Source organism: Budorcas taxicolor, chromosome 10, assembly GCF_023091745.1.
Source record: "Budorcas taxicolor isolate Tak-1 chromosome 10, Takin1.1, whole genome shotgun sequence".
NCBI classification, from domain to species: Eukaryota; Metazoa; Chordata; class Mammalia; order Artiodactyla; family Bovidae; genus Budorcas; species Budorcas taxicolor.
Genome location: NC_068919.1, coordinates 8,779,103 through 8,805,606, shown reverse-complemented (window position 1 = coordinate 8,805,606; position 26,504 = coordinate 8,779,103). Strand labels below are relative to the sequence as shown.

Here is a 26,504-nt window from a genome sequence, read left to right as displayed (position 1 = left end):
GGAGAGTACAACAGTGAGGGGGGAAGCCAGCCCCCCACCCCCGCCACCGTGGACTCCAGGAGCTCTGCTGGGACCGGGGAACATGATCTCCTCATGAGTTAGGATTCTAAGTGCCCAAAAACTGAGCTGGGGAAAGATGGGGAAGGATACATTTCCTCGAGTTACACCGAAGATAGGATATCCTTTTGAGAGAGTAGAAATACCTGTTACATTTATCAGTAGCAATAATCTGTAGAAATCTTTGCAGCATATAAAGCATTTTCATGAACTCACTGGAGACCAAATGGAGTTTAAGAAGATGAAAACAGTCTAAAAAGTACAGTTAAGGTGAGAAGGGCAAGGCTATTATTTTACTGTCTGATACAATGGGAAAACTATCATTATTTCCTCTTCCCCACCAAGAGGAAGCTAAGTACTTGGAGAAGTCAGGGAAAACTGAGTTTCCGCCTTACATTTTACAAACCCAATCACAAGAGCCTTAGCACACAAACCTGTCGATATTCTTGAAAATGTTGCATTTGCTGTCCTTGACCGTGAGCTGGAAGGCCAGGGCCGTGTGGTGACTCTCCAAGACAGCGGTGTCATTATAGAGCACAGCGAGCTCACTGCCTGCGTTGCACAGGAAAGAGTTGGTCCTTCCCGGGTGGTCCACGTCGTGGACTGTGGCAGCGATCAGGGCGGCCACCTCGTCCAGCTGATCGAGGCTTCCCTGGGGCCCGGGGGAGGCAAGGTTGAGTGTTACCCACTGGATAATGGAGACCTACACTCATCCCTGTCTCCCAGGAGGGCATATGCCAGGGGATCCTTCTCTGACTTCCTAGAAGTTAAGAGGCCACCTAGGATACATCACATCACCTTGCTGTACCGTGGATTATCTGGAGGGAAACAGAAATCTGAGTTGCGGTTATAATGGACACCTAAATTCTTTCTCCAGAGTCCATTTACTCTAGTGGTTCTGCAGGAAAGTGCCAAACAGGAACGCGTGCAGTGTGGCCTAGTGCCGACTCTTCCATAAGCGGACGGAGAAGAAAGTGGCCTGGGATCACAAGTGTTACTTTACTTGCCTACTTCTGAAAAGATTGAGAGTGTGGCAGCAAACAGCACAGATAAAACAACAGATAGCACTCTCCACACACAGATAAAAGGAGTAGAGGCAAGTAGCATAAGGGGACCAAGGGCAGGAAGGGTTTTCCCAGGAAGACGGATGCTAAGGGGGCTCTCACAGTCAAGAAACACGACTTCGCTCTGGGCCGGCAGGTGGCAAAGGCAAACAGGGAGGCCCCTCTTCTTAACGCGCTCATTATATAATTAAAGAACACAACCCAGAGCATCGGGAGGCACAAGGTTTTCTCAGCTCACAGCTTGAGGAAGAAGTTATCCAGTGGCCTGCTGTGGTGGAAGACATTGTGCTTTATGAATTCTTTCCTTCAGCCACCGTTTATTGGAGGCTTGCTGAGCGCCAGCTGTCTTGCAGGCTGCAGGAGTCACGGTGAATTACTCTGGCATGGTGTCTGTGCTAACGCAGCTGGCCACTTACTGGGGAAAGCATAAGTAACTCACTGGAAGGTGGGCTAAGGAGGTACGTGCAGGTGCTTTGTGAGTGTAGCCATGAGGCCTGATCTTCTTTAGGGCATTGCTGTCCTTTCAGCTTTCTGTGCTGATGGAGAAGTCTGCACGTGGGCTCTCTAATACAGTGACCCCTCATCCCTCACGTCTCCTGGACGCTTGAAATGTGCCAGTGCACCCGGGGAATGGAATGTCTCATTTTGTTTTAATAAAATGTGGCTTCTGGCTACTCTGGATGATGTGGATTCAGAGGGTGGGCAAGAATGGGGTCTCTGAGGGAGCGATTTTTATGCTGGAAACTGAAGGATAAACAAGAGTCAGCCAGGCAAAAAACGGCAAGGGAGAGAAATCCAGGCAGAAAGATCAGTCTATGTGATGCTTCTGATACGAAACAAAGTGATTTATGGAGAGGGAACTTAGAAGAGCGTCATTGTGACTGAAGGGTAGTGAGCGAGAAGAAAAGTGGTTCCCAAGGTGAGGCTCAGGGTAGGGGGTGGCGTGGGCATAATTTTTGGTTTTCCCGAGTTGCTTTCCTAGGCTGTTGGAGGAAAACCCTGCAAACTGCTTCTCAGATGCGAACAGGTAAGAAACAGTGATTCTGAAGCTCAGCCCTGAAAACTTTTCCGAAAACTGTCCCTTCCAGAAGGAAGACATTTCCATTTTCAGACTGACCTCCCGGAGCTGGGGGACAGCCCTGGCTCGGCCTCGGCCCACATGAACCACCCTCTCAAGCGGGCAGAGCAGTCAAGGCCATTCTTGGTTCTTCCCAGAGACGGATGCTGTGATGCCCAGGGCGAGCAAACATGCCTAGCCCCCTTTCGATGCTGGTTAGGAGGGGCCATGGTAACCCGCAGGGACAGTCAGGGGCCCGGGCTGCCCCTGCTTGGCCTCCATGCTCACTGATGCTCCCTGCGCAGTGAGGCCCCTGAGGCCCAAACTTCGGGCCTCCAGCCAGTGCTCTTGGAGCGTGTTCTATCTTGCTTGGAGTACGGGGCCGATTTATTTTTACGTTCTTCAGTGACATAGATTCAAGCGACTAGAGTAGACAGCAAACAGCATTAGAGAAGCAATGCCCTGCCAGCTCGCGCTGGTTCGGACCCTGCCCCTTACAGTGCTGTCAGGGCCACGCCCTGAGTTTTGGTGGGCACTGTCTGTTAAGGCAGTGTCTGATAACTGCAAGGGAGGCAGGGAAAGAAGGCCAGGCTGCTCACTAGCAGATGGGAGGAGCGAGGCTCTTCCCATGGCAGGGACGACTGTCTGTGGAAGAAACCCCCCGCCAGACCCACGGGAGGAGGAATGCAGGCATTTCTGCAGGGCTGTCTTCCTTCAGCCAGCAGGGCCAGAATGGACTCCATCCTAGATTAGCCTTTGCAACAGCTCCTTTACCAGGATAAACAGTCACACACAGACAATAACAAAGGAACGCTGGCTATCCTGACCTCTCCACTAAGAGTGGGTCCTGGGAACAGGCAAGCATGGGAGGGGGCAGGGTCTGTAAGGCGCTGAAGGAGAAGGCACTCGATCTGGCCGAGGACGTGGAGCTGTCAGTGACGTTAAGAGCTTTAGCCTTCTAAAGAAGTGAGGGGTGACCGATGACATGGGCATTTGGTAAGAACGTTTTTCTGACTCTTGAGCAGTGGAAGCAGGTCTGGTGGAAGAGGCCTCAGTCAGTGCTTCACAGTGGGCTAACCAGTGATCTTGGGCTGCTAGTAAACCTTTGAGCTCAGGAGTCCCTTCCAGCCCAATTCTCCAGGGTTCCTTGCCAGTCTAAATTATCTGATTCTTTGGCCTCTTAGAAAATGTCTTTTGGATTACAAGCATATTGTATCTAGTCTTAGACTTAATTGTATTGCTATTTGAGAATTTAATTAGACTCTGAATGCTCTAGCAGAACAAATAATTTAAAGAAAATTTCTTATTTTAGGGGAGGGAGAGTAAAGGAGATAATAAAGTGACTAAGCATTCCCTAATCGATCAAGCATTTAATCTATATTTTTTCTAGAGTGATTCTGTTTAAGAAGACTTCATCTTGAACTCAAGGCTGCAGTGCCTACAGGTCAGTTTGGTCTCAGCGGTAATGCCCAAGCTCCTGTCCTCATTTGCCCATGTGCAAACTCTGCTGTATCCTCTCTCATGTGGAAAATGGAGCGATGTGAAACTGGAGAGGAATCTCGAAGTGTTTCTAGCACCTCACAGAAGGAGAAGCCTGTGTGTTGTGGCTGCAGAAGCCCAGGAGTGCCACACTTAGGGAAAGCTTGTGCACTGCGACGGAAAGCCCATGCAGCCAAAAATGGTGCCATAGAAACAGGCTGTTATCACCTGTGATACCACCTTTTGTAAAAGAGAGAAAAACCTTACAAAAGCATCGTCCTTGAACCTCCCTATTTGCTTTCTTGCTGATGAAAATTAATGCCAGGGTCAGTCTCTGGCAGCACTGAGAAGGCAACACCATGCCCTCTCCTTTTCGGTGCCTTTTCTGCCCCTTGCCTGTCCAACTACCACTCTCCTTGAGCACCTAGGGTCTACGACTAAGTAAGGGAACGACTGCATGGTAAGCATCTGCAGGTTGATGTCAGTCTATCTCTATAGCATTTGTTGCAAGGGTATGTACTTTCTAAGCTTCACTTCAAATTGTAGCAGCAAAGAATTACAAGCTGCACTGAAAGTGATGATAGTTGGAAAAGAGAGGAGCCGGGGATCTCTTGCAGCCACACGTGGGGTATACACAGAGCTGCCCTGCAAACCAGCACCTTAAACGATGGTGCTGACTTCTCAGACTAAGGAACTTGGAACTCTTCCAGAAGTACAGAAATCACTAGCATACAGATGTACACAATTCACACCTATATAGAACACATACATACGTATATAAATCAGAAGGATGCTGAACGCTTCATAGCTATCTGGACTATACCATACCAATGACAAAACTCGGATCTTAAAATTTAATCTCTAGACCTAGCAACCATTTGCTCTAATAATTAAGTTCTGTCCTCTAAGCTGGTATCATGAAGGGCTCCTAGTGAACATTTGGAGAATGGGTTTATGGATCAGCCAGACATGTAAAGGAGTCCCTACGGCAGCATAAATGATTATTTTAGGCGTTTGGGGGAAGGGAAGACTAGGAGAAAAGGCAGTGTCTTTACAACACTGAAAGGATCAGTCCCTTTGGTCGTTCAAAGACTCTGTCAAATTGGGTCCAAAATAGCTGCTTAATATATTTATGAAGGTTGAGTTCTTAGTTCTCCAAAAGCTGTGCAGGTAACTAGATTGCGCTATCAAAATTCTACCTTCACTCTCTCCTTGCCGAGGAAGAAGGCTGTGGCGTGCAGGACGTCAGCGGCATGAGTGGAGTTGTGGTAAGCATTGGAAGAGTGGTAGTTGGCTTCAATCACCTGGAGCCAGGCCCGAAGAGTAGTTTCAGAACAGTGTAGAAATTCACATACTCCAAACCGGGAGAAAACTTTCAAGCCCAGGTAAACCAATGGCCTGAAAAACAGGAACGTACGCTCTGATTCATTGTATTAACTGCTCCAGAAACTGCTTTCTTTGAAGATAACTGGGCAATTGGTTCACCTCCCTCCGATGCTTACTCCACAAGCACAGGGGCATAAAAATCGTCCTCTCCAAATTAGAAGGTGATAGAGCCTCTCCTCCTCACCCGTCACTTCTTTAAAACTAGGTGCCTCGTGGTGGCGAATCCAAATGACTTGTAGACTGTCTCTAAGTCATCCGCCCTTCAGTGGCTCTACAGCCAAGAAAGGCCTCTTACAGTCCCTTTCTCTGCTTCCACGTAAGCTCCACACTTCTGTGTTCCCTGAGGGAGTTACTGAGCCTGGGGACAAGAGGTATGGCTTGTGTGGGCTCAGCAGGGTCATGTCAGAGAGTCAGTTACTTATTTACAGGTGAGTATCATTCATATCCAACACCCCTGGAAGAAATGAACTTCTGTAATAGGAGAGGACTTTCTGAGTTATCGGGTCTTTCTCCTGCCTATAGGGTGAATCCAAGGAAGAGGCTACAGTGCTCTCAAACTCATGCTGTAAGCTGGAACTTTAACAAGTTCGGGCCCGAGAATGCTTAGAACTCTTGGCTCACTGGCAGAAGGATGACCTGGCTAGATCTGAAGAAGACACACAGTATTTCTTCATCCTGGGTTGCCACCAGGCTGATCCCAGATCTTACCCACTGATACTCCCTGCTCCATAGGGAGCTCACTCCAGGGACCATGGCCTCTCCACATAATTGAAACTCCTCCAGCACGGCATGAAAAGCAGAGCCTGGGTGGTCACCTGTGGCAAGGACTCATCTCCCTCACAGTTTCCAGATGTGAAAGTCCGGAGCATGTCCATCAACCCTCCCCTGCGGGCAGCCAGAGAAGCCACGTACCTTTTGTGCGTCACAGCTTCCAGTTCAAAGATGTTGAACTCCCAGCTTTCCTCATTGTCAAGTAATTGGGCGATGGAAGGGGGGACATCATTGATGGTTACTGGCATCGCAAGGTGACTATGACTCTGGTGTACGTCTGAGCAAACAGATGGGGCAAGAAGGGTGGGTAACTGGGGACCCGTGAGCACTGATAAGCATCTTTCATCTTCATGGGTGCTGCTAGAAAGTAAGTCTTGAACTTCCAGGGGCAGGAAGATTTTCACCTCAGGGTTCTCTTATACTTCTGAGCTTCAAGATCCCCCAGTAGAAAAATAATTCAGCTTAACTGAATTAACTGTTTAAACATGGACAGATTTGTGACTCTTACTCTGACAGTGCACAGGGAAGTAATTTATATTAGGAGACCTGGTTTCAAATGTAGACCATAGAAATGTTTAAACTCCAATGAGACCAACAGGAAGTATCACGAACACCCTCCCCAAACAATAATCACAACACCGAGGGAAACAGAAGGCCAGAGACAGGTTACCAGCCACAGGTGGAGAGAGGACAACTTACTCTTAGTGAACACGTACTCGTTTCCTGACAGCCTTCTCAAGCCATCCTGGAATAAAGACAGATGCTATGAGAAGCATGCTTTCTATGCCGTTATCATTATTCTCTCCGTTCTTTAATTAGCCAACGGGATTTGAATCCTGAATAACTCAGTCAATGTGCAACTCCAGGTGGAAGCTCAAAATTGGATGAGAACAGCAGCTACAGAACAGGGGATGCTCTCCTTTTCGTGGCTATTAGCTGCAGGAGATGCAGAACCGAGACTTAAGTGGCTCTGTCTGCATTCAAGTCTCTCACCTGAGCTGTGAGCTGGCTCTGTTCTCATGCCGTCTTTCTTTTGTGACATTTTGAAGCCACATCAGTGAAATCACAAAAGTAATCTTGTTTTGGGTGCATGTTAATTTGAAAGGACCCCAGGCATCCTCATGAAAGTGAGAGTAAAAGTCGCTCAGTCGTGTCCAACTCTTTGTGACCCCAAGGACTACACAGTCCGTGGAAATCCCCAGGCCAGAATGCTGGAGTGGGTAGCCGCTCCCTTCTCCAGGGGATCTTCCCAACCCGCGGATCGAACCTAGGTCTCCTACACTGCAAGCGGATTCTTTACCAGCTGAGCCACAAGGGAAGCCCAAGAATACTGGAGTGGGTAGCCTATCCCCTCTCCAGGGGATCTTCCCAAGCCAGGAATCACAGGTGGATTCTTTACCAACTGAGCTATCAGGGAAGCCCTAGGGACTGTTACTTTGGTGTCCTTAGACTTACATCCTGGGGAGCCAAATGCATGGGCCACATTTGGGGTATGATTTAACGTAAAGCCTTTAGAGTGCTCAGTCGCTCAGCTGTATTGACTCTGTGACCCTGTAGACTGTGGCCCACCAGGCTCCTCTGTCCATGGGATTCTCCAGACAAGAATACTGGAATAGGTTGTCATACCCTCCTCCAGGGGATCTTCCTGACCCAGGGATCAAACCCACATCTCCTATACTGCTGAGTGGATTCTTTACTACTGAGCCACTGCGGAAGCCCCAAAGCTTTTAAAGGTTGGGTTAATTTTTGACTAACATCTAAATTAACTTTTTTCCAGTTATAACTTCTATCTTATAACATGAGCTTTGCTGTTAGCCTTCAAAGGAAGTTGCTGGACTTGAGGTCTTGGGAAGGGCAGCACAGGGGAGTGAACAGAATGCCCATGTCCCACCATTTAACAGGCCCTTGAACTTTAGTCCCCGGATGTTCTTCGGTGTCAGTTCCTATCCTCGACCTTCTACCTGAGTACCTCATTATTTAGACCTTTGCTTGAAAGTCATTTATAAGTGCTTGTCATCCCGCAAAAGTACGTGCTAAGGTTTAAAGTGTTAATGAAGGGCTCTCCTGAAGTCACACTTAGAGTCTTCAGGCCAAGAGCTTAAACTTTCAGAACCAGATAAACAGATGAGGCATGACGGCCAGAACTCTCCCGCCTCTAGGGCGGGCATCGCAAGGGGCTCCTCTGTCGTGGTTCTTAGGTTTTCCTTCTGCTTCTAATTTGCCTTTGTCTCTTCTCTTTCCTAACGCTTCATAAGAATAGGTGGGAGCTTGCACTGGTTCCTCACTGCATGACCTGGAGAGGAAGCCCATGGTCTGGCAGCAGGGAAAGGACAGCAGGTCACTTGTTCTGGGAACCAGAATCTCCCCGCAGCGGCTCTGCAGCGGCCAGCCTCCTCACAGACCCTTGCCAGTCTTCCTTTGTGTTTTTAATGGAAGTATTGTTGACCCTCAATGTTGAGATAGTTTCAGGTGCAGGGCAAAGTGGTTATACGTATATATGTGTGTGTGTGTGTTCTTTTTCAGTTTCTTTTATATTATAGATTATTATAAGATACTGACTATAGTTCCCTGAGCTATTCAGTAAGTTCTTGTTGCTTATCTGTTTTATATATAGTAGTTTGTATCTGCTAACCCTAATCTCATTTATCTCCTCTACCACCCCTTTCCCCTTTGGTGACCATAAATTTGTTTTCTGTATCTGTGAGTCTATTTCATGAATAAGTTCCTTTGTATCATGATTTAAAATTTTACATATAAGGGATACCGTGTGATGTTTGTCTTTCTCTGTCTGGGTTACTTCACTTAGCTTGATCATCTGTAGGTCCATCCATGTTGCTGCAGATGGTATTGTTTCATTCTTTTTTACTGGCTGAATAATATTCCGGTGTGGTGTGTGTGTCCTTTAGAAATAGAGTCTACACTGCATTGGGATGGGTGACCAAGGCCAACCCAGGGCCTTGAAAGGAACAGGAGGTTACTCAAATCACGGGGGCATCAGGGACCTTTGGTAAGAACAAGGACAATGGACCAGAAAGCCAGGCAACATTCAGCATCTGCTGGCAGGGCTGGACAGAAAACTTGAAAGTAAAACTCTTCGGTGCCTCAGACTTTGTTCTCCCAAAGAATTCTTCCAGCTTCAGTCTCCAATAAGAAGCACAAATGAATAATTTGAACTTTCTTATTTTTCTTCACTTGCTGATAGATGATGATTACAGACACAGATCACCGCAACACCAATAGGCCAGGACAAGGTCCTTAGCAGTCAGCCACTTCTAGTGGTTACAGATGGTGGCCCCTCCCCTCCTCCCTGTACTGAGCCACAGTGGCCCCACTCTGTTTTTATTGATTATAAAGGGAACGCTATGTCAAGCTTTTATTTAAAGAAAGGATTCTACAGGTAAGATTTTGGAAACTACTGCTGTCATCTAAGTACCAACCCTTTCATTATATAAAGAGCCTGAGGTCCGAGGAAGCCAAGGATAACTGTACCAGGTCAAGGGGAAGAAGTTAACAAGGGCCCCATTGTGATAGCTAGCCTTCAATCAACTGTCCATTTACTCCTTACTGTAACACGAATTCTGAAGGACAAATTATTCATTTGTGTTCCTGCCACTGCTTCTAGTTAGCTCATACAGCAGGTATTTCTACACCTGCTAGTAATAGTCTATCGGTCACATGTACTCGGGAGTACCCTTAATGTCATCTGCCCTGCATTTCCAGTTCTTTCTCATCACTCACAGTCATCAGCCCGCCCACGAGATCACTGGTGTGGGGATCTTCATCTTTGGTACCCAGCTGAGGGGAGTACAGTTCCGTAGTTCGTAAAATTTCTAAAACTCTGTCCAAGGCTTCTGCCACTGTGACAGGGCTGTTTTCTTGGGCTGCATTGATTATATTTATAACCTAAGGAAGGGAAGAGAGAGAAAGAATAAATTCGAGGACATTAGGGTTCTGCTTCCCAAAAGCCACTCATGAGCCCAGAATCTAAAAGAAATTAGATGATAACACATCTTATTGTTCAAAATGCCTGGTGTCTTCACGGCAGCACCTCGTCGTACTGAGGCAAGCTTCTCTCGCCACCCTCTCTGGGGCCTCTCTTACTTCGGCAGCTTCATCTTCTCAGGCTCCTCTGCTGGTCTGCCTCCTCCGGTTCTCTGCTACGGGCTGCAGTCCCTTGGAGATTAATGCTGGGCCTCCCTCTCTCTACAGCTCTCTGAGATGAGCTCTTTCCTTTCCACGACTCTGGACACATACGACCCGCATGCTGAGGACTCTCAAAATTACACCCCAGCCCTGAACTCCATTTTGACCTTCAGATTTATATATTCCGTTCCCTGCCTGACCTATCTACTGGATTATCGTATTTACATGTCAAAAACTTAAGTCATGACCTTGCTCCCCTCTTCCCAAAGCAAGCAAGTAAACATAAAAAAATAAAAAAAGACAAGAGCTGCACTCCTTCGGTTTCTACATTGCTGTGAAAAAAAAAAAACCACTTCTATTAATCTTGTGCTCAAACCAAAACCTGGGGGGCCCTGGTTGACATATCACTTTCCCTCAGTTCTCGCCCTACCTGACAGTATAATTCATCATCAAGAGAAACTGAAGTTACTCCCAAATATTTCTTGATCTTCTCATTTCTCTCCACCTCGACCGCTGTAATTCTAGTGCAGCTGACACCGTTCCGTGCTTAGGATTCTGGAATAGGTCCGTAAGTGGCTTCTTCTCTTTCACTCTTGTCATCTCCTGCCCATCCTCTGCATGGCAGCTGGGGGTTCTTTTCAATAAACATACCAGGCCACGTCACTTCCCTCCTTTAAACTCTTCCGTGGTTTCTGCTGCACATAAACTGGAACATACACTTCCTCTGGCTCAGCTGGTCAGGATGCACTGAGCCCTGCACATCGCTGTCACCGTGACTCCCCGCTGCTCGCCAGGATCCGGTCACGCTGCTTCCCTTCCCGTCCTCTGTTGCTCCGTCCCCTCCTCCCAGCTCGGTGCCCGTCCCCTGCTGCGCCTGCTAGAATCCTCTTCTCCTAACATTCTTGCATGCTTCAGGTCTTACTGCAAATGTTACTTCCTCTACAGAGACCCTCCTTGACCACCCCTTTCACCCAACCCAAACAGGGCCCTAACCTAATTCTCCCTCATAGACACCTGTTGTTTTCCTCTATGACAGCGACTGCCATTTCTAACTATGTATTTAGGATGTGTGTATTTGTTTAATGTGTTTCCTTTCCTGTAAACTCCATGATATCGGCAGTATGCCATTCATCACTCTATCTCCAGAATACAGCGAGGGCTCGCTGGCCCTGGCTGCAGAGCAGAGGCCGCAGCTGCCACTCACCTTCGTGATGGGCGCCTCAATGGTCATGGAGTGGATCCGTGCCATGGATGGGTAGCGACGGTTCTGCAGACTCGGTGCTGGAGAGAAGTCAGGAAAGCTCAATCTGTTGCTGGTGGCTCAGCTGGGTTTCAGTGCAGCAAAGGAACCCTTCATGGACCGGGGGCCTGATTCTCACAGGACTACTGTCCTCCACTGCACCCCACAAAACAATGAATTCACCCATCTCTTAATCTTAAACTGCTGAGAGCTCAGCCACTACTTGCCAGGGACTGCAAAGGCTGCTCTGGCCTAGAACTTTGATGACAGGAAGGTTTTATGAGTCTCAGGTCCACAGCGGGGTTTCAGAGAGGGTTGATGGGATCCGGAAACTTCATCCCAAGAGCCTGACGATGCCCCAGGACTCACTTTCCCTAAGTCACTAAAGCCCAACTTGGGCAGGTCCATCACTTTCAGCCCTCAGCCACAGATCATGTAGCCAAATAACTGCCGTGTAGGCAGGAAGGTGTGATCCATGACTAGGGTGGGGGTAGGCAGGAGAATGAGGCCCCCTCATTCTGAGTCTTCAGGGTCTTAACACCAAGAACTGATGGTGGGTCTGGCTCTCATCTATAAAAACTGAGCTAGTCCAGCTGAAATCCCCTCATCCATTATCCTCTCCATCTGTCTACACCCACAACCCACTGGGGAAAATGTCAGTCCATTTTTGTTATCTCATTTTTGGTCCCAATCTCTTGCATGCTGTGTGCTTTAGCCATCTTTCTCAACGAATTATCCGTCTTATTTCTTTGGTCCATGTTAGTTCAGCTGCTTCCCTCATGCTCACATTTCCCACTGTGACCTGAAGGATAGCCGCTAAGAGGGACTCAGCTATTGAGACTGAGCTGCTCCAGCGGTTATGTGTCCTAACACATATTAGGACATAAAGGAACAAGCCTAGCGTCATTTCGTAGGGAAGACAAAGACTATAAAAAGTAGAAAAGAGTAAAAAGGCCTAAAATTTTTCTGCCTACAGGAAAAAAAGCCAGTTTAGTCATAATCTACTCTTTGGGATTTAGTTTATATGCTGACGAATTCTTGAATATATTCCTATGTCATTTCCTACACTTTAAAGTCAAGGAAATAGGAACTTCTTACCATCACTGCCTCGAGATGATATTGATTTCACATCAACGGACTCTTTCCTCCTGTTCTTGTATCTGAATGAATGAGACTCTAAGGATTTCAGATTAGTAATGGAGAGTGATTAGTTTACAGCTTATTCACAGCAAAGTTTACACATATTTTTTTTCCCTCATTCTCCAAAAAAAAACAAGGTTACATCTTAAGCACTGTAAAAATATTTTTTGAAGAAATAGCGAACCGCTATGTCTTTAAATCCTCAACACACACAGTATTATCAGTAATATTAATTATAAAAAGATGCCCTTTTCTTGCGGTACCATATTACATTGTAGTGCAGCTTATTATTAAGGGTTATTTAGTTCCATTAATAAATATCTTCTTGAAAATAGACATTAAAATGTGGGGAGAATTTTGAGGAGTTCTTTTTGACTTGAAGGATAAAGGATGGGAAAGGCTTCTGTGGGGATATCTGAGGAAATAAACTGCTGGTCAAATCCATAGAGAGCTGAATTTATTTGAGAAATCAATGTGGACCAATCTTAGGTCCCTCTGAAAAGTCAGACCTCTAGATGGTTTTCTAAGTTCTCCTGAGAATATGTTTTCATCAAATGATGCAGATCCCGGGAATGAAGAGAGGAAAACGCAATTTTATAATCTCAACAATTTCCAACCATTTAACTTTCACTTTCATCCCTGTTTTCTGGTGGAAAAAAAATACTTTAAAAACTCTGTGTCTTTGCAGACTTTGAATTTAACACTCAAAATGTGCTGTCACATTAATGTGAAATCTAATTAAACAGTGCTACCGATGCTACCAAGGAGGACCAAAGGGTGAACATGTCAGAGGGGGGCTTCAGAAAGATACATTTTCAGGGCACCTGCTGCTTGCACGAGTAACCCATGAGCAAGGAGAAAAACTTAACCATAACACAGAGCTTTCCCTCACTGCGCAAATGTGCAGGTTTCAGCAGGGGAAATGCTTTTCTCAGACACCAATAAATGACCATATTTCAAGAGAGAAAAGAGACGCAGTGATTTTTACAGAATTGTCTAGTGACACCAAAAAAGTACAAGAGAACACAGAAATTAACAGAACCAGTTCCAGAGCCAAACTGCTGAAATTGCAATCTCCACTATGCCGTCTAAAAGCCATGTAACCTTGGGGATGTTCCTTCTGAAATCCCAATCTCCACTGTGCCATCTGAAAGCAGTGTAACCTTGGGAATGTTCCTTCTGTGTCTCGGTATCCACAAAACGGGGATGATTACAGCATCTCATTCACAGATTATTGTGAGATGTAAACGAGTTAATTCACACATAGCTCTTGGGACAGCCAGTGCCTGCTACGTAGTAAGTATACAGCTCATGTCCGTTATTATGAATCACATCTGTTCATCTGCATGTAAAACTTCTTTTCAAGCACACATGGGATCATATTACAATATTATTTTACTACTTGTTATCACTTTATAATATGTCTTCTATAAGTCTCTAGGTCACCTTTTTAACTATTTAATGTTCTTAAATATCTGATTCAATTTTAAACAGTTTAAATCAGCAACTATAGACAGCACTTTAAAAAATCTGATTCGAGTTTTAAAAGTTTAAATCAGTAGTAACTAAATCTGAATTATATTTATATAGCTTAAAGTGGAAGGTGCGTGTGTGCTAAGTCACTTCAGTCGTGTCCGACTCTTTGTGATCCTATAGACCATAGCCCACCAGACTCCTCTGTCCATGGGATTCTCCAGGCAAGAATACTGGAGTGAGTTGCCCTGCCCTCCTCCAGGGGATCTTCCCGACCCAGGGATTGAACCCAGGTCTCTTGTGTCTCCTGCACTGGCAGGTGGGTTCTTTACCTCTAGCACTACATGGGATGCCCAGCGTGGAGGGCAGAAGTATTACAAAGTTAATCTGAACAACAACGCCTTAGGATCCTGCCTTACATCACCTAACTTGAAATATTTTACTATCCCTTTGTGTATTTTTCTTTCAGATCCTGGCCTTGGATTTGAGCTTCAGTATTTCTTTAAAAGGTATCTAGAGTAGGCAGTACTTCAAGTGATATTGTTAGGATCATATTGCATCTTTCAAACCTGAGAAACTGATGGTCATTTGCAAGACACTGGTTTTGAGCCTATTCTGGAGCTTAATAATCATATACACCCATAACATTTGTTTATCAGATAACAAATTAAAGCCGACTTATTAAATATTTAAGATTAAATTCAGGATTAAAGAGCACAAGAGTTCCTCAAAGTGCAGTTTCCAAATAAAGCTAAACTAGAGAGACTATATACAGCCCAGGGTGGCTGGCAGAATTCTAAATCATTCATTAGAATTATTCAAAGATGGGAAATGCTTATTCTTTCAGACTTCATTTCAGCTAAAATTGAGAAAATCTTTAACAACAGAAAAGATCAAGGGTTTGCAGAAATTATTTCTTCAATAAAGGCCATTTAAATCAAAGAATTCATTTAGTCCTTCAATCAACAGATTTTGTGGAATTTGAATTTAAAAAGACAGAGAAACGAAGGATGAGAGATTCAAACAGCCATACTCAATGGCAAAAAAGGATACAGTGTCATCAATTAAAAAAAAAAAAAACCAGCTACCATATACTGAGCACCTACTATGCATCAGACATTGTGCTTTACTATTTATTTAATGATAGTAATTATATAATCATTACAACGGTTCTGTAAGCTACAAAGTACAATCTCCATTTTACTGATGAGGAAATTTAAACTTGGAGAAATTGTGTGGGTAGCTAGAGGTCAAAGAGCTAATAAGTGGCAGAACTTCTGCCTTCCAAGATGGGATGGTTCCAGTTTATCAGTGTTCTGTATTTGTTGAGTGTCTATTATATGCAAGGCAATACTGGGCACCATAAAGGACATGAAAATGCTTGTAACAGTTTTTAGCTGGTAGGTTAGTTAAAACAATACTCTCACTAGGTTAAGGAAATAAACTAAACCATCTGTGACAGAAACAAAGTGTGGAGGGAAGAGGAGAAAGATAACAAACAGTTTATTCATTTGACAAATGAAGAAACTGAAGGTCAGATCAGATGAAATCTTGCTGAGTAGGTGAAAACATGGTCCACTCCAGAACAGAGGAAAGGAATGGCAGAAAGTGAAGAGGAACTAAAGAGCCTCTTGATGAAAGTGAAAGAGGAGAGTGAAAAAGTTGGCTTAAAGTTCAACATTCAGAAAACTAAGATCATGGCATCTGGTCCCATCACTTCATGGGAAATAGATGGGGAAACAGTGTCAGACTTAATTTTGGGGGGTTCCAAAATCACTGCAGATGGTGATTGCAGCCATGAAATTAAAAGATGCTTACTCCTTGGAAGGAAAGTTATGACCAACCTAGATAGCATATTCAAAAGCAGAGACATTACTTGGGCAACAAAGGTCCGTCTAGTCGAGGCTATGGTTTTTCCAGTAGTCATGTATGGATGTGAGAGTTGGACTGTGAAGAAAGCTGAGCGCCGAAGAATTGATGCTTTTGAACTGTGGTGTTGGAGAAGACTCTTGAGAGTCCCTTGGATTGCAAGGAGATCCAACCAGTCCATTCTAAAGGAGATCAGTCCTGGGTGTTCTTTGGAAGGAATGATGCTGAAGCTGAAACTCCAGTACTTTGGCCACCTCATGCGAAGAGTTGACTCACTGGAAAAGACTGATGCTGGGAGGGATTTGGGGCAGAAGGAGAAGGGGACAGCAGAGGATGAGATGGCTGGATGGCATCACTGGCTCGATGGATGTGAGTTTGAGTGAACTCCGGGAGTTGGTGATGGACAGGGAGGCCTGACATGCTGTGATTCATGGGGTGGCAAAGAGTTGGACACGACTGAGCAACTGAACTGAACTGAACTGAAGTAGGCCAGGGCCCACTATGTACTATGTAAGTACGCCTAAGCGGCTCGGAAGCCCCCAGCAGTGGGGAGAAGGTGCTGTCTGTACAGGAATGAGAGCTGTACATTGTTGGTGGCAGACTGACTTTTCCCTCTAATGATTAAAGAATTCCAGACCTTTCTGATGTAGAGGTCATCAGTTCAGCCCCCTCTTTTCATGGGAGAGGAAACCAGGAGTCAGTGAGTCTTGCTCAAGGTATGGCATGCGGGTGTGGGCAGCTGAAATGGTGACTTGCTGCCCTTGAGTCCCAGGAGGGCCTATTCACGTTTCACTGACTGCTGCAGAGAAGGGGAGCCTGACTGTGGTGTGACAACAGTGTACTCTCTGGACCTCCAGGCCACACTCTGTTTTGAGTTTATCTGCTCTCCACGGTTTCCAGGCAGCAAAAGAAGCCAGGATGGGGAAGGCATTCAGGGGAAAACCTTGCCATGAATGAAGATTCAAAGCCTTTTAAGGGATCCTGCTTTTAACCTGGCTCTCAAACCTTTCATTGTCAGCACTGAGGTATCAGTAATTCAAGTGTCTGGGGTGGTGAAACTGTCAATCCAGGCTTCTTCAGACCGATTCATAGACGAGCCCACAAATCCCACCCGACCGTGTAAGAGTGAAATTGCAGTATTCTCACCTGTCTGAGAATTGTCTCCTGAATCACGATGAATCTTGAGAATCTAAAGTTGTTCAGGAGTTTGGTAAAGCAAGAAAAAGAGATTTAAAATATGGTATTAGTTACATTTCCAACCAATTTCATTAAAAACTCTGACGAGTTCAAGAAAGGAAGACGTTGCACAGATAATATGAACAGACGAAAGATGTACACAGATGATAACACTACAAATTCTCTGTTACATCCAGACACATAAAATGCCTGCGTCTGAGAACAGGAAGACATCCAAGGGATGCTCTTGCTAAGCAAGACATCTAGATCTCCAGTCAGCTGTTTTCATTTTTGACAGTCTACAGAAATGCAGAAAGACAAAAGAAATTTTAAACAAGATTAAATATTTTTATCAGGCTATCATATGTACCCTGTTTTTATTTCAGACATGTTGTACATTTTTCCTCTAATATAAAAGCAGTCTGATTTTAAGCCTAGAATTAAAAAAAATTTTTTTTCAAAAAAGCTCTTCAAACACACATCAATTATAGACAGAGTCAATTTACTAAACGTTTCTTCACAAGGTCTTAACTTTAGATTCAGTTTGGCACCTATTTCTTTCTTAGTATCAATTTTTTGTGCTAATGCTCGGTAAATATCTGTCAAATGCTAAGTGAAGTCATTAACAGTAGAAATAATAACTATGCTTTCTTTGGGGTGTTCTGCATTTCTTATGTTGATAACTCAGACATTGATTCTGGGGCACATCTAGCTGTCATGATTATAATCAGGCTGCTTTGCTGCTAAATCCACCTATTTCTGGTTTCTAAAACCACGATACGTTTGTAGGCACTGAATGAATGGAGTAAGTTAGCCTGAAGAGCAAGACAGATGAGTGTGTTAGGACTGTTTATGGAGGAAGATAGTATGGTTTAGCAACGTCAGCTGTAACAGCCAGAAGTCCCATATATTAATATATTAGATACGGGCAAAAATGTTCCAGCTTGATTGACCCATTGAAAAATAATCACATAAAAGTGAAGTTTTGTACGAATGGTTCTGCACAGTTCGTTCCATGTAACTACAGAAACAGTTTCATGGCCAGCCTGTGTGAGATCTTGGTCTTACAGGTGACCAAAGGGCTCTGACTCCTTTATCCCACAATTATGGGATTTTTTTATTTCTTCTGTTTTTTTCTTGTTCTTCTTACATTTTATTTGGCTTCACTGGGTTTTAGTCGGAGCATGTAGGATCTAATTCCCCAGACAGGAATAGAACCCCGGGCCCTTTGCATTAGGAGTGCAGAGTCTTAGCCACTGGACCAGCAGAGAAGTAAGTCCCTGGTTTGGTTTTTTCTTTACAAATGAAGACCATTTGCTCAAAGCTACTGAGTGCAATATGAATTTTTGATATACCGAATGAGTACAGCTTTTTCTCAGTCAACTTTTTAGCTCAAAAGCAAGTCATCGTTAAATGAAAGCTTTTCTCTCTGAATCACAATCCACCTTTCCTTAAGGACCAAAGTCAGGTGGCTCCCCAGATCACACACCAAAAGCCCTTTCTTGTCTTTCACTGACCTCCCCAGGCCCGCTGATTGGACTGTGGCCCTCCCGGGAGAGCAACACAGGCTTTGTATTCAGTCTAATGGAGCTCGAGGAAGCCCAAGGTCCAAGCGAGGCCCAGGCCAGCCCTGCCTTTAGGATGACGGGCTCCACGTTACGGACAGCAGCGAGACTGGAAACACCCCTCAACCAGCCGACCGTCAGCGGCTTCACGCGCAGAGTTTCTGAGTGCGTGTCAGGCCAGGACTCACTTCACAGTCCGCTGTGGTCAGAACTGTGCCCGGCGGCAGCTGGCCCCGCACACCTCAGCAGGGCTAGGTTTTTACTGAAGCTTCTGACTCACAATCCATGTGCCTCTCCCAGACACCTCCTTTTTACAACCAAAGGTTCACTTGAATGAAAAAAATCTTAGAGAACTGCAATTTTCTTGGAAGGCTACACCCATCCATCATTTATAACTTGGTATGAATGCTTCCACTACAACTATTTCCTCATCGTTCTCACTCACTGAGAGCGGGCCTCCCTGGTGGCTCAGTGGTAGTGAATCCGCCTGCAAGGCAGGAGACGTGGGTTCGATCCCTAGGTCGCGAAGATCCCCTGGAGGAGGAAATGACAACCTACTCCAGTCATCTTGTCTGGGAAATCTCATGGACAGAGGAGCCTGGCCGGCTACAGTCCAGGGGGTTGCCAAGGGTCTGACGTTCCTGAAGTGACTGAGCAGACAGGGAACACACAGAAAGTGAGCGGTTGTGTGCTTGGGCATTCACTGCTGGGCGGGCAGAGGAGGCTCGCAGGCCTGCACACTGTGGGCAGCAAGAGAGGGGCTGCTCCTCCTGTGACTACAGCAGCCTTCTCTTCCGTGTTTGCACAGTGCTAGCAGTGGAGAAGGAAATGGCAACCCACTCCAGTGTTCTTGCCTGGAGAATCCCAGGGACGGGGGAGCCTGGTGGGCTGCCATCTACGGGGTCGCACAGAGTTGGACACGACTGCAGCGACTTAGCAGCAGCCGCCGCAGCAATTCTACACCAGCAACCTAGTCATTACAATGTCCATGCAAGGAGGGAGGGTCGTCATTCCTTCTGACAGATGGAGAAGTTGGGGGACTTCCCTGAACCACGCAGCCAGCACTTGGCAGATCTCAATTCCAAACCCGGCTCTCTCTAGACCTAAAGCCACTTCCTGTTTGTCATGTTGCTCTCTACGGTTAGGCCCCAGAAGGGCAGCCTGGGGTTCAGGCTTGTTAAACTGGGGTCTGAGGACACAGTGCTCTGGTTCGGTGAAGGGCATCTGTTTGAATATAATTCCCTTTGTAACTCTGGAGAAGACATGACTCTGCTATGGGTAGATTTTGTTGCGCGCACGCTAAAGCGAAGCAAAGAATCCTAATTTAAAGGCCACGTGACAACCAATCTCTCCAGAGCATGGTGTTTTGTTCCCCCTCTTGCAATGGAAATGCATCTATAAATGACTAAGAATTCTGGTATCCTGTGTCCCACGGGCTTCAGCACTAAGGTGCTGCAATAGGCCAGTGCCATGCCTGCCAGAGCTCAGAACTGGAATTTCTTATTAACAGCAAGGCCTTGGAGGCTTACAGCCTATTTGGGGGAAAAGAAATTCATAATTCCAATGTTTTAGTTACCTAACATACAATAGGCTCCCGCAAATGTTGCTGTCCTTAGGCTAAATGCTCTGTGTACAGACCCTGGGTTATGCTTGGCTCCTAAAAACGCTGCAGGTTCTACATGTGTGTGTCCATGCATGTCAAGGTCATGTGGTTGTTTTTCTCTTAAAGAATGACCGTTTACAAGTGATATTCTTGGGACTTCCCTGGAGGTCCTGTGGTTAGGAATCTACCTTGCAATGCAGGGGATCCAAGTTTGATCCCCGGTCAGAGAACTAAGATCCCAAATGCTGCAGGGCAGCTCAGCCAACTGAAGCCCACACGACTCACCTAGAGAGCCTGCATCCAGCAGTCACTGAGCCTGCACACTCTGGAGCCTGTGTGCCACAACTCAGACCCAATGCAGCCAAATAAGTAAGCATCTAAATAAATAAAATTGTAAAAAGATATTTTCTCTGCACATCCACCCGAACGCTTAAAACTAAAAAGAAATGCTGTCAGGTATGTGGAACAACTGCAACTCTTACACATTAGAGGGTGTATAAAGTTGTACAGTCACTATGAAAAAGGTCTGGCAGTTTCTTATAAAATTAAATGCATGCCTACCCTGTGACCCAGCTCTTCTGTGTTCAGTTCTACTCCTGAGTTATCTACCCAAGATAAATGAGAGCATATATCAGAAAAAGACTTGTCTAAGAATGTTCAAAGGAATCCAAATGGAAAGCAGCTTACAAGTCTATCAACAAGAGAAATAAACTGTGGGAGAAATAAAAAGAAGAAAAATACTGATACATACAACATACATGCATGCTGAGTCACATGTCTGACTCTTTGTGACCCCCTGGACTGTAGCCCACCAGGCTCCTCTGTCCATGGAATTTCCCAGGCCAGAATACTGGAGCAGATTGTCATTTCCTTCTCCAGGGGATCTTCCTGACCCAGGAATCAAACCTGCATATCCTGTGGTTCCTGAACTGCAGGCGGCAGGTGGATTCTAACTGAGCCACCTGGGAGGCCCACGTACAACATAAATGAATTTCAAAACATTGATGACGAATGAAAGAAGCCGACACAGAAGAAGAGATGCTTCAGGAAGCTCTGGAACCAGCGAAACTAACATATGGGTCACAGAAGTCAGAACAGCGTTACCCCCGGGGGTAGGAAGGCAGGGAGTGGAGGCAGGGATAACCGGGAAGCGGGTGCAAGGGAGTGTCTGGGGCAGGCGGGTTTGAAATCTTGATGGGGTCTGCGTCACAGAGGCGCATGCGTTTGTCAGAATACAAGGACTGTCATACTTAGGGTTCGTACACTCCACCGTGTGTGACCTTTACTAGGAAATGAAAAACTCTCAACCACATATTAAATTCGAATTAATAATATGTATGCCAAACTGCCAAGGGGTGAAATGTCCTGATGTCTGCAACTTGATTTGAAATCTATCAAAGAACAAGATGGAGTGATGGATGAATCAAGGGAGGGATAGATGGATTGGTAGATACATAGATGATTGAGCAAAGTGTTACAGAACCTAGGTGGTATGTATATGTGTATTTACTTACAATTTTTCTCTTCTGTGTTTGAAAAATTTCATAACAAAATATTGAGAAAATTGTATGTTCAACTGAGAATATAGATTGATAGCTAAAAATTGGAAGTCTGAAACAATTTCAAAATCAGTGAAAATAAATAAGATGAAGAAAATTGAGAACAGCCTGAAACTGAACGAGGTGAGTGACATGTCCCCGTCCTGGGGACTCTGCCATGAACCTGGGCAATGAAAAGGATGTTCCACTTCAAACCAGAGCAGACAGCAGACAGCAGCTGCCAATCTTAGAAGCATAAGATTTACCTAGGTAATTATTTAATACACTGATTTTAATAATTTTATTGATTGATTTTGTGTATTATGGAGTTATAAATGAGCCTAAATCCTGATGTCTCTTCTGGGAGAAAAACTGAAATAACTTTTAAAAAAAATGGACAATCACAAGGCTTTTTAGCAGTTAAAATGAATCAAGGCCAGGATGACTGCAATGACAAGCTACTAAGCAAAGAAATACTAGATACCTCCTTCAGTATGCCCTTCAGAGTCACCTTGGGAGAGTGTGAACAGACCTTGGGTAGAAATGTCTAATCTGCTTTTGTCATCATGGAAGGATAGAGTTATTCAAGATATCCATTGTAATTGACCACCAGATTACCCAGTATGTGAGTGGGTGTGTGTGCGTAGGGGGGTGGTCATCCTTGATGCTTCCTTTTCTCTCATCTTCACATCTAGTCCATCATCAAATCTTGTAAAATCTCATTTCTAAACCCTTCTGGGATTACCCACTTCTCTCCATTGTCAGAGTACAGGCTACCATCAGTTCTCATCTGAACTCTGACCTCAGCAATAACCTTCCCAACTTAATCCATTTTCAACTTTTGAATCAGGATCCTGCAAAACTACATCTAATCCTGCCACTTTCCTGCTTAAAACTCATACTTCCCACCTGGTCTTGGCGTCAGCCCCATGTGACGACCTGGCTATGAGAGCCTGCAGTGTGGGCTGGCCCTGCAGTTCCCCAGAGGCACCCTTGACCCCTGCCACTCTGCCCTGGGCTCCCCGTTTGTGAGCTGCGCTGCCATCCCCATCTCTCTGATTTTCCCATGCTCTTTGCTACCACACATGTACAAGCCCGGAAGCTTCCCAGTCCACTCTCTTCCTTTTGCCCATCTGTCCTCCAAAACTGAGCTGAGCGTGGTTTCTCAGGGAGGCCTTCCCAGGTATTTCCTGCCCATCCCAGTCCCTCATGAGGCTAGGTTCTAGTTTCACAGGTTCTCAATGGACTTTGCCTTTATTGCATTTTATATAGTTCATAACGCTGTACTTATTTCATTGTCTGTTATCCTTCACAGCTACAAGTCCCACTTATAGCAGGAGCAGTGTCTCACTTGATTACCCTTGTAAACTTGACTACCCTAGTACTGAGGGCTAACACAGTAACTGCATGCAGAAGTACGCTAAATATCAGTGCACACAAGAGTGAGATTAATCAGGTTCTTCACCTTATAGCTTGTGGTGAAAACACTATTAATGATTAGCCCATCATACTGGCTTTTGTTGATTATACTTAATACTGATGTCTCTAAAGTGCTTCATGGTTCAGTTCAGTTCAGTTCAGTTGCTCAGTTGTGTCCAACTCTTCGCAACCCCATGGACTGCAGCACGGCGTGGCTTCCCTGTCCATAACCACCTCCCAGAGCTTGTTCAAACTCATGTCCATCAAGTCAGTGATGCCATTCAACCATCTTATCCTGTCGTCCCCTTTTCCTTCCGCCTTCAATCTTTCCCAGCATCAGGGTCTTTTCCAATGAGTCAGTTCTTCACATCAGGTGGCCAAAGTATTGGAGCTTCAGCTTCAGCATCAGTCCTTCCAATGAGTATTCAGCTGATTTCCTTTAGGATGGACCTGTTGGATTGCCTTGCAGTCCAAGAGACTCTCAAGAGTCTTCTCCAACACCACCATTCAAAAGCATCAATTCTTCAGCACTCAGCTTTCTTTATGGTCCAACTCTCACATCCATACATGACTACTGGAAAAACCATAGCTTTGACTAGATGGACCTTTGTCAGTAATGTCTCTGCTTTTTAATATGCTGTCTAGATTTGTCATTGCTTTTCTTCCAAGGAGCAAATGTCTTAATTTCACAGCTGCAGTCACTGTCTGCAGTGATTTTGGAGCCCAAGAAAATAAAATCTCTCAGTGTTTCCATTGTTTCCCCATCTATTTGCCATGAAGTGATGGGACCAGATGCCACGATCTTCATTTTTTGAATGTTGTTTTAAGCCAGCTTTTTCACTCTTCTCTTTCACTTTCATCAAGAGGCTCTTTAGTTCCTCTTCACTTTCTGCCATAAGGGTGGTATCATCTGCATATCTGAGGTTATTGATATTTCTCCCAGCAATCTTGATTCCAGCTTGTGCTTCTTCCAGCCAAGCATTTCTCATGATGTACTCTGCATATGTTAAATAAGCACAGTAACTATATACAGCCTTGATGAATCCCTTTCCCAATTTTGAACCAGTCTGTTGTCCCATGTCTAGTTCTAACTGTTGCTTCCTGACCTGCATACAGGTTTCTCAGGAGGCAGGTCAGGTGGTCTGGTATTCCCATCTCTTTCAGAATTTTCCACAGTTTGTTGTGATCGACAGTCAAAGGCTTTGGCATAGTCAATAAAGCAGAAGTAGATGTTTTTCTGGAATTCTCTTGCTTTTTCTATGATCCAATGGATGTTGGCAATTTTATCTCTGGTTCCTCTGCCTTTTCTAAATCCAGCTTGAAAATCTGGAAATTCTCAGTTCATGTACTATTGAAGCCTAGCTTGGAGGATTTTAAGCATTATTTTGCCAGCGTGTGAGATGAGTGCAATTGTACAGTAGTTTGAGCATTCTTTGGCATTGCCTTTCTTTGGGATTGGAATGAAAACTGACCTTTTCCAGTCCTGTGGCCACTGCTGAGTTTTCCAAATTTGCTGGCATATTGAGTGCAGCACTTTCACAGCATCATCTTTGAGGATTTGAAACAGCTCAACTGGAATTCCATCATCTCCACTAGCTTCGTTCACAGTGATGCTTCCTAAGATCCGTTTGACCTCACACTCCAGGATGTCTGGCTCTTGGTGAGTGATCACACCATCGTGATTATCTTGGTCGTGAAGATCTTTTTGTATACTTCTTCTGTGTATTCTTGCCACCTCTTCTTAATACCTACTGCTTCTGTTAGGTCCCTACCATTTCTGTCCTTTATTGTGCCCATCTTTGCATGAAATGTTCCCTTGGTGTCTCTAATTGTCTTGAAGAGACTTCTAGTCCTCCCCATTCTATTGTTTTCCTCTATTTCTTTGCATGGTAGTGTGCTGATAAGGGATTTTCCCAGTAAATGTGCTCCAATAGCGCCAAATCTGTGACAGCAGAAGAACTGGTGGGACGGTGAGAAGTCAAACACCTGGGTGCACCCTCATCCCTGAACCAGTTGCTGCCCCTCTGATTCACTGCTGTGTTTCTCGTCATAATCTATGCACTTATAAAACCAGTAGCTACTAGACATTCGTTCATAAAGGAATGATGAGTGACTTTGAAAGATTTCTTGATCATACACAAGAGTGCTGGCTTTGATCAGTTTTCAACCTCAGGCTTGGAGAAGGCACTGGCACCTCACTCCAGTACTCTTGCCTGGAGACTCCCATGGACAGAGGAGCCTGGTAGGCTGCAGTCCATGGGGTCGCGAAGAGTCAGACACGACTGAGCGACTTCACTTTCATGCATTGGAGAAGGAGATGGCAACCCACTCCAGTACTCTTGCCTGGAGAATCCCAGGGACAGGGGAGCCTGGTGGGCTGCCGTCTATGGGGTCGCACAGAGTCGGACACGACTGATGTGACTTAGCAGCAGCAGCTCAGCAACCTCAGGCTTTTTACATTATTTGCTTGTTTTCTGCATCTCCCCCTAACCCAAATATTATGAGAAACTGTACAAACCTGGTTAGATGAAGAAAAGTACTATTCTCTTAAATACTCAGTGTAAGCAGTCTTTGAGTGAACATTCTTGCTCAGTGACTTCATGACAAAGCCGAATGCTTTGATGTACTTGACAAGACTTCAGTAATAGTGGAGGTTGAATGCTGGATGAGAGATTTGATTTTGGGAACTGAGTCATTCAAGACCCTCCCTTCATTAACATGCAGCGAAACTGACAGAGTAAGTGGTATAATACAGAACTTCTTTGATCATCTTTCTTTACTGAAAATACTTTGATGAGTTTTTCCTTGGAAGGTATGAATATCTGATGTAGAGATCAAATATCCTTTCTGTCTGCTCTATTTAAAAAAAAAAAAAAAACCACTTGAAGATACACGTCTCAAATTTCCCAAACAGCAAAACAAATACCAAACAATGAACCCCAAAACACTGAAAGGAAATTCATGCAACATGCTGGATCCCCATCCTCAATGGTTACCTTTACATAAGCTCCCAAAGTCAGGGCCGAGTTGTTGCCATTGTTTTCATGCACTGAGTCTGGTTTCTCAAGATACTACAGCACCAAGACCGAGAAGTTGCATGGATGCCAGCCTTGACGCCTGGTGTCAGATCTCCTCACTTCAGGTAATTTCATGAGCATAACAGACTCAACATGACATTCTCTCTCGTCTTTTATCTTGATGGTAATTGAAAATGCTACTTATATCAAAGCTACATGCATTGGCTTGATATAAATGAAAATGCATACAAATATTTAAGATTACAGAAGATTAAAAAGAAAGATCTCAAGCTGCTTTTTTTTTTTTCCAGGTCATTTGCTATATTCGAGACAAATGCAGAAATAAATACCTCCAGTTCTGGGAGGAAATTTTCTTGGGAAAATTTAAACACCCTTCTGTGCAATGTCTGATCCAGCATGTTCAGATATCACTGGTATCCCTTGGTCAAAACTTCTTTTACTTCAGTCCTAGTATCCACTGGCCCTACATTCAACATGCACTTGCAA

The 26,504-nt window shown here is 44.9% G+C and overlaps 1 protein-coding gene across 2 annotated transcripts in view; it reads right to left on the bottom strand.

Annotated features, from left to right (window-relative positions):
- The window catches only part of PDE8B (phosphodiesterase 8B), a 274,177-nt gene that overhangs the window by 10,102 nt on the left and 237,571 nt on the right, over positions 1-26,504 (bottom strand). For both annotated transcript variants that reach the window (XM_052646127.1, XM_052646126.1), the window contains exons 11-18: positions 16,826-16,868; positions 12,296-12,373; positions 11,162-11,238; positions 9,553-9,717; positions 6,514-6,559; positions 5,956-6,091; positions 4,857-5,055; positions 492-709 (exon numbers count right to left, since the gene is read on the bottom strand). In XM_052646127.1, the coding sequence (XP_052502087.1) occupies positions 492-709; positions 4,857-5,055; positions 5,956-6,091; positions 6,514-6,559; positions 9,553-9,717; positions 11,162-11,238; positions 12,296-12,373; positions 16,826-16,868 (962 nt within the window). The remainder of the gene's footprint in view (positions 1-491; positions 710-4,856; positions 5,056-5,955; positions 6,092-6,513; positions 6,560-9,552; positions 9,718-11,161; positions 11,239-12,295; positions 12,374-16,825; positions 16,869-26,504) is intronic.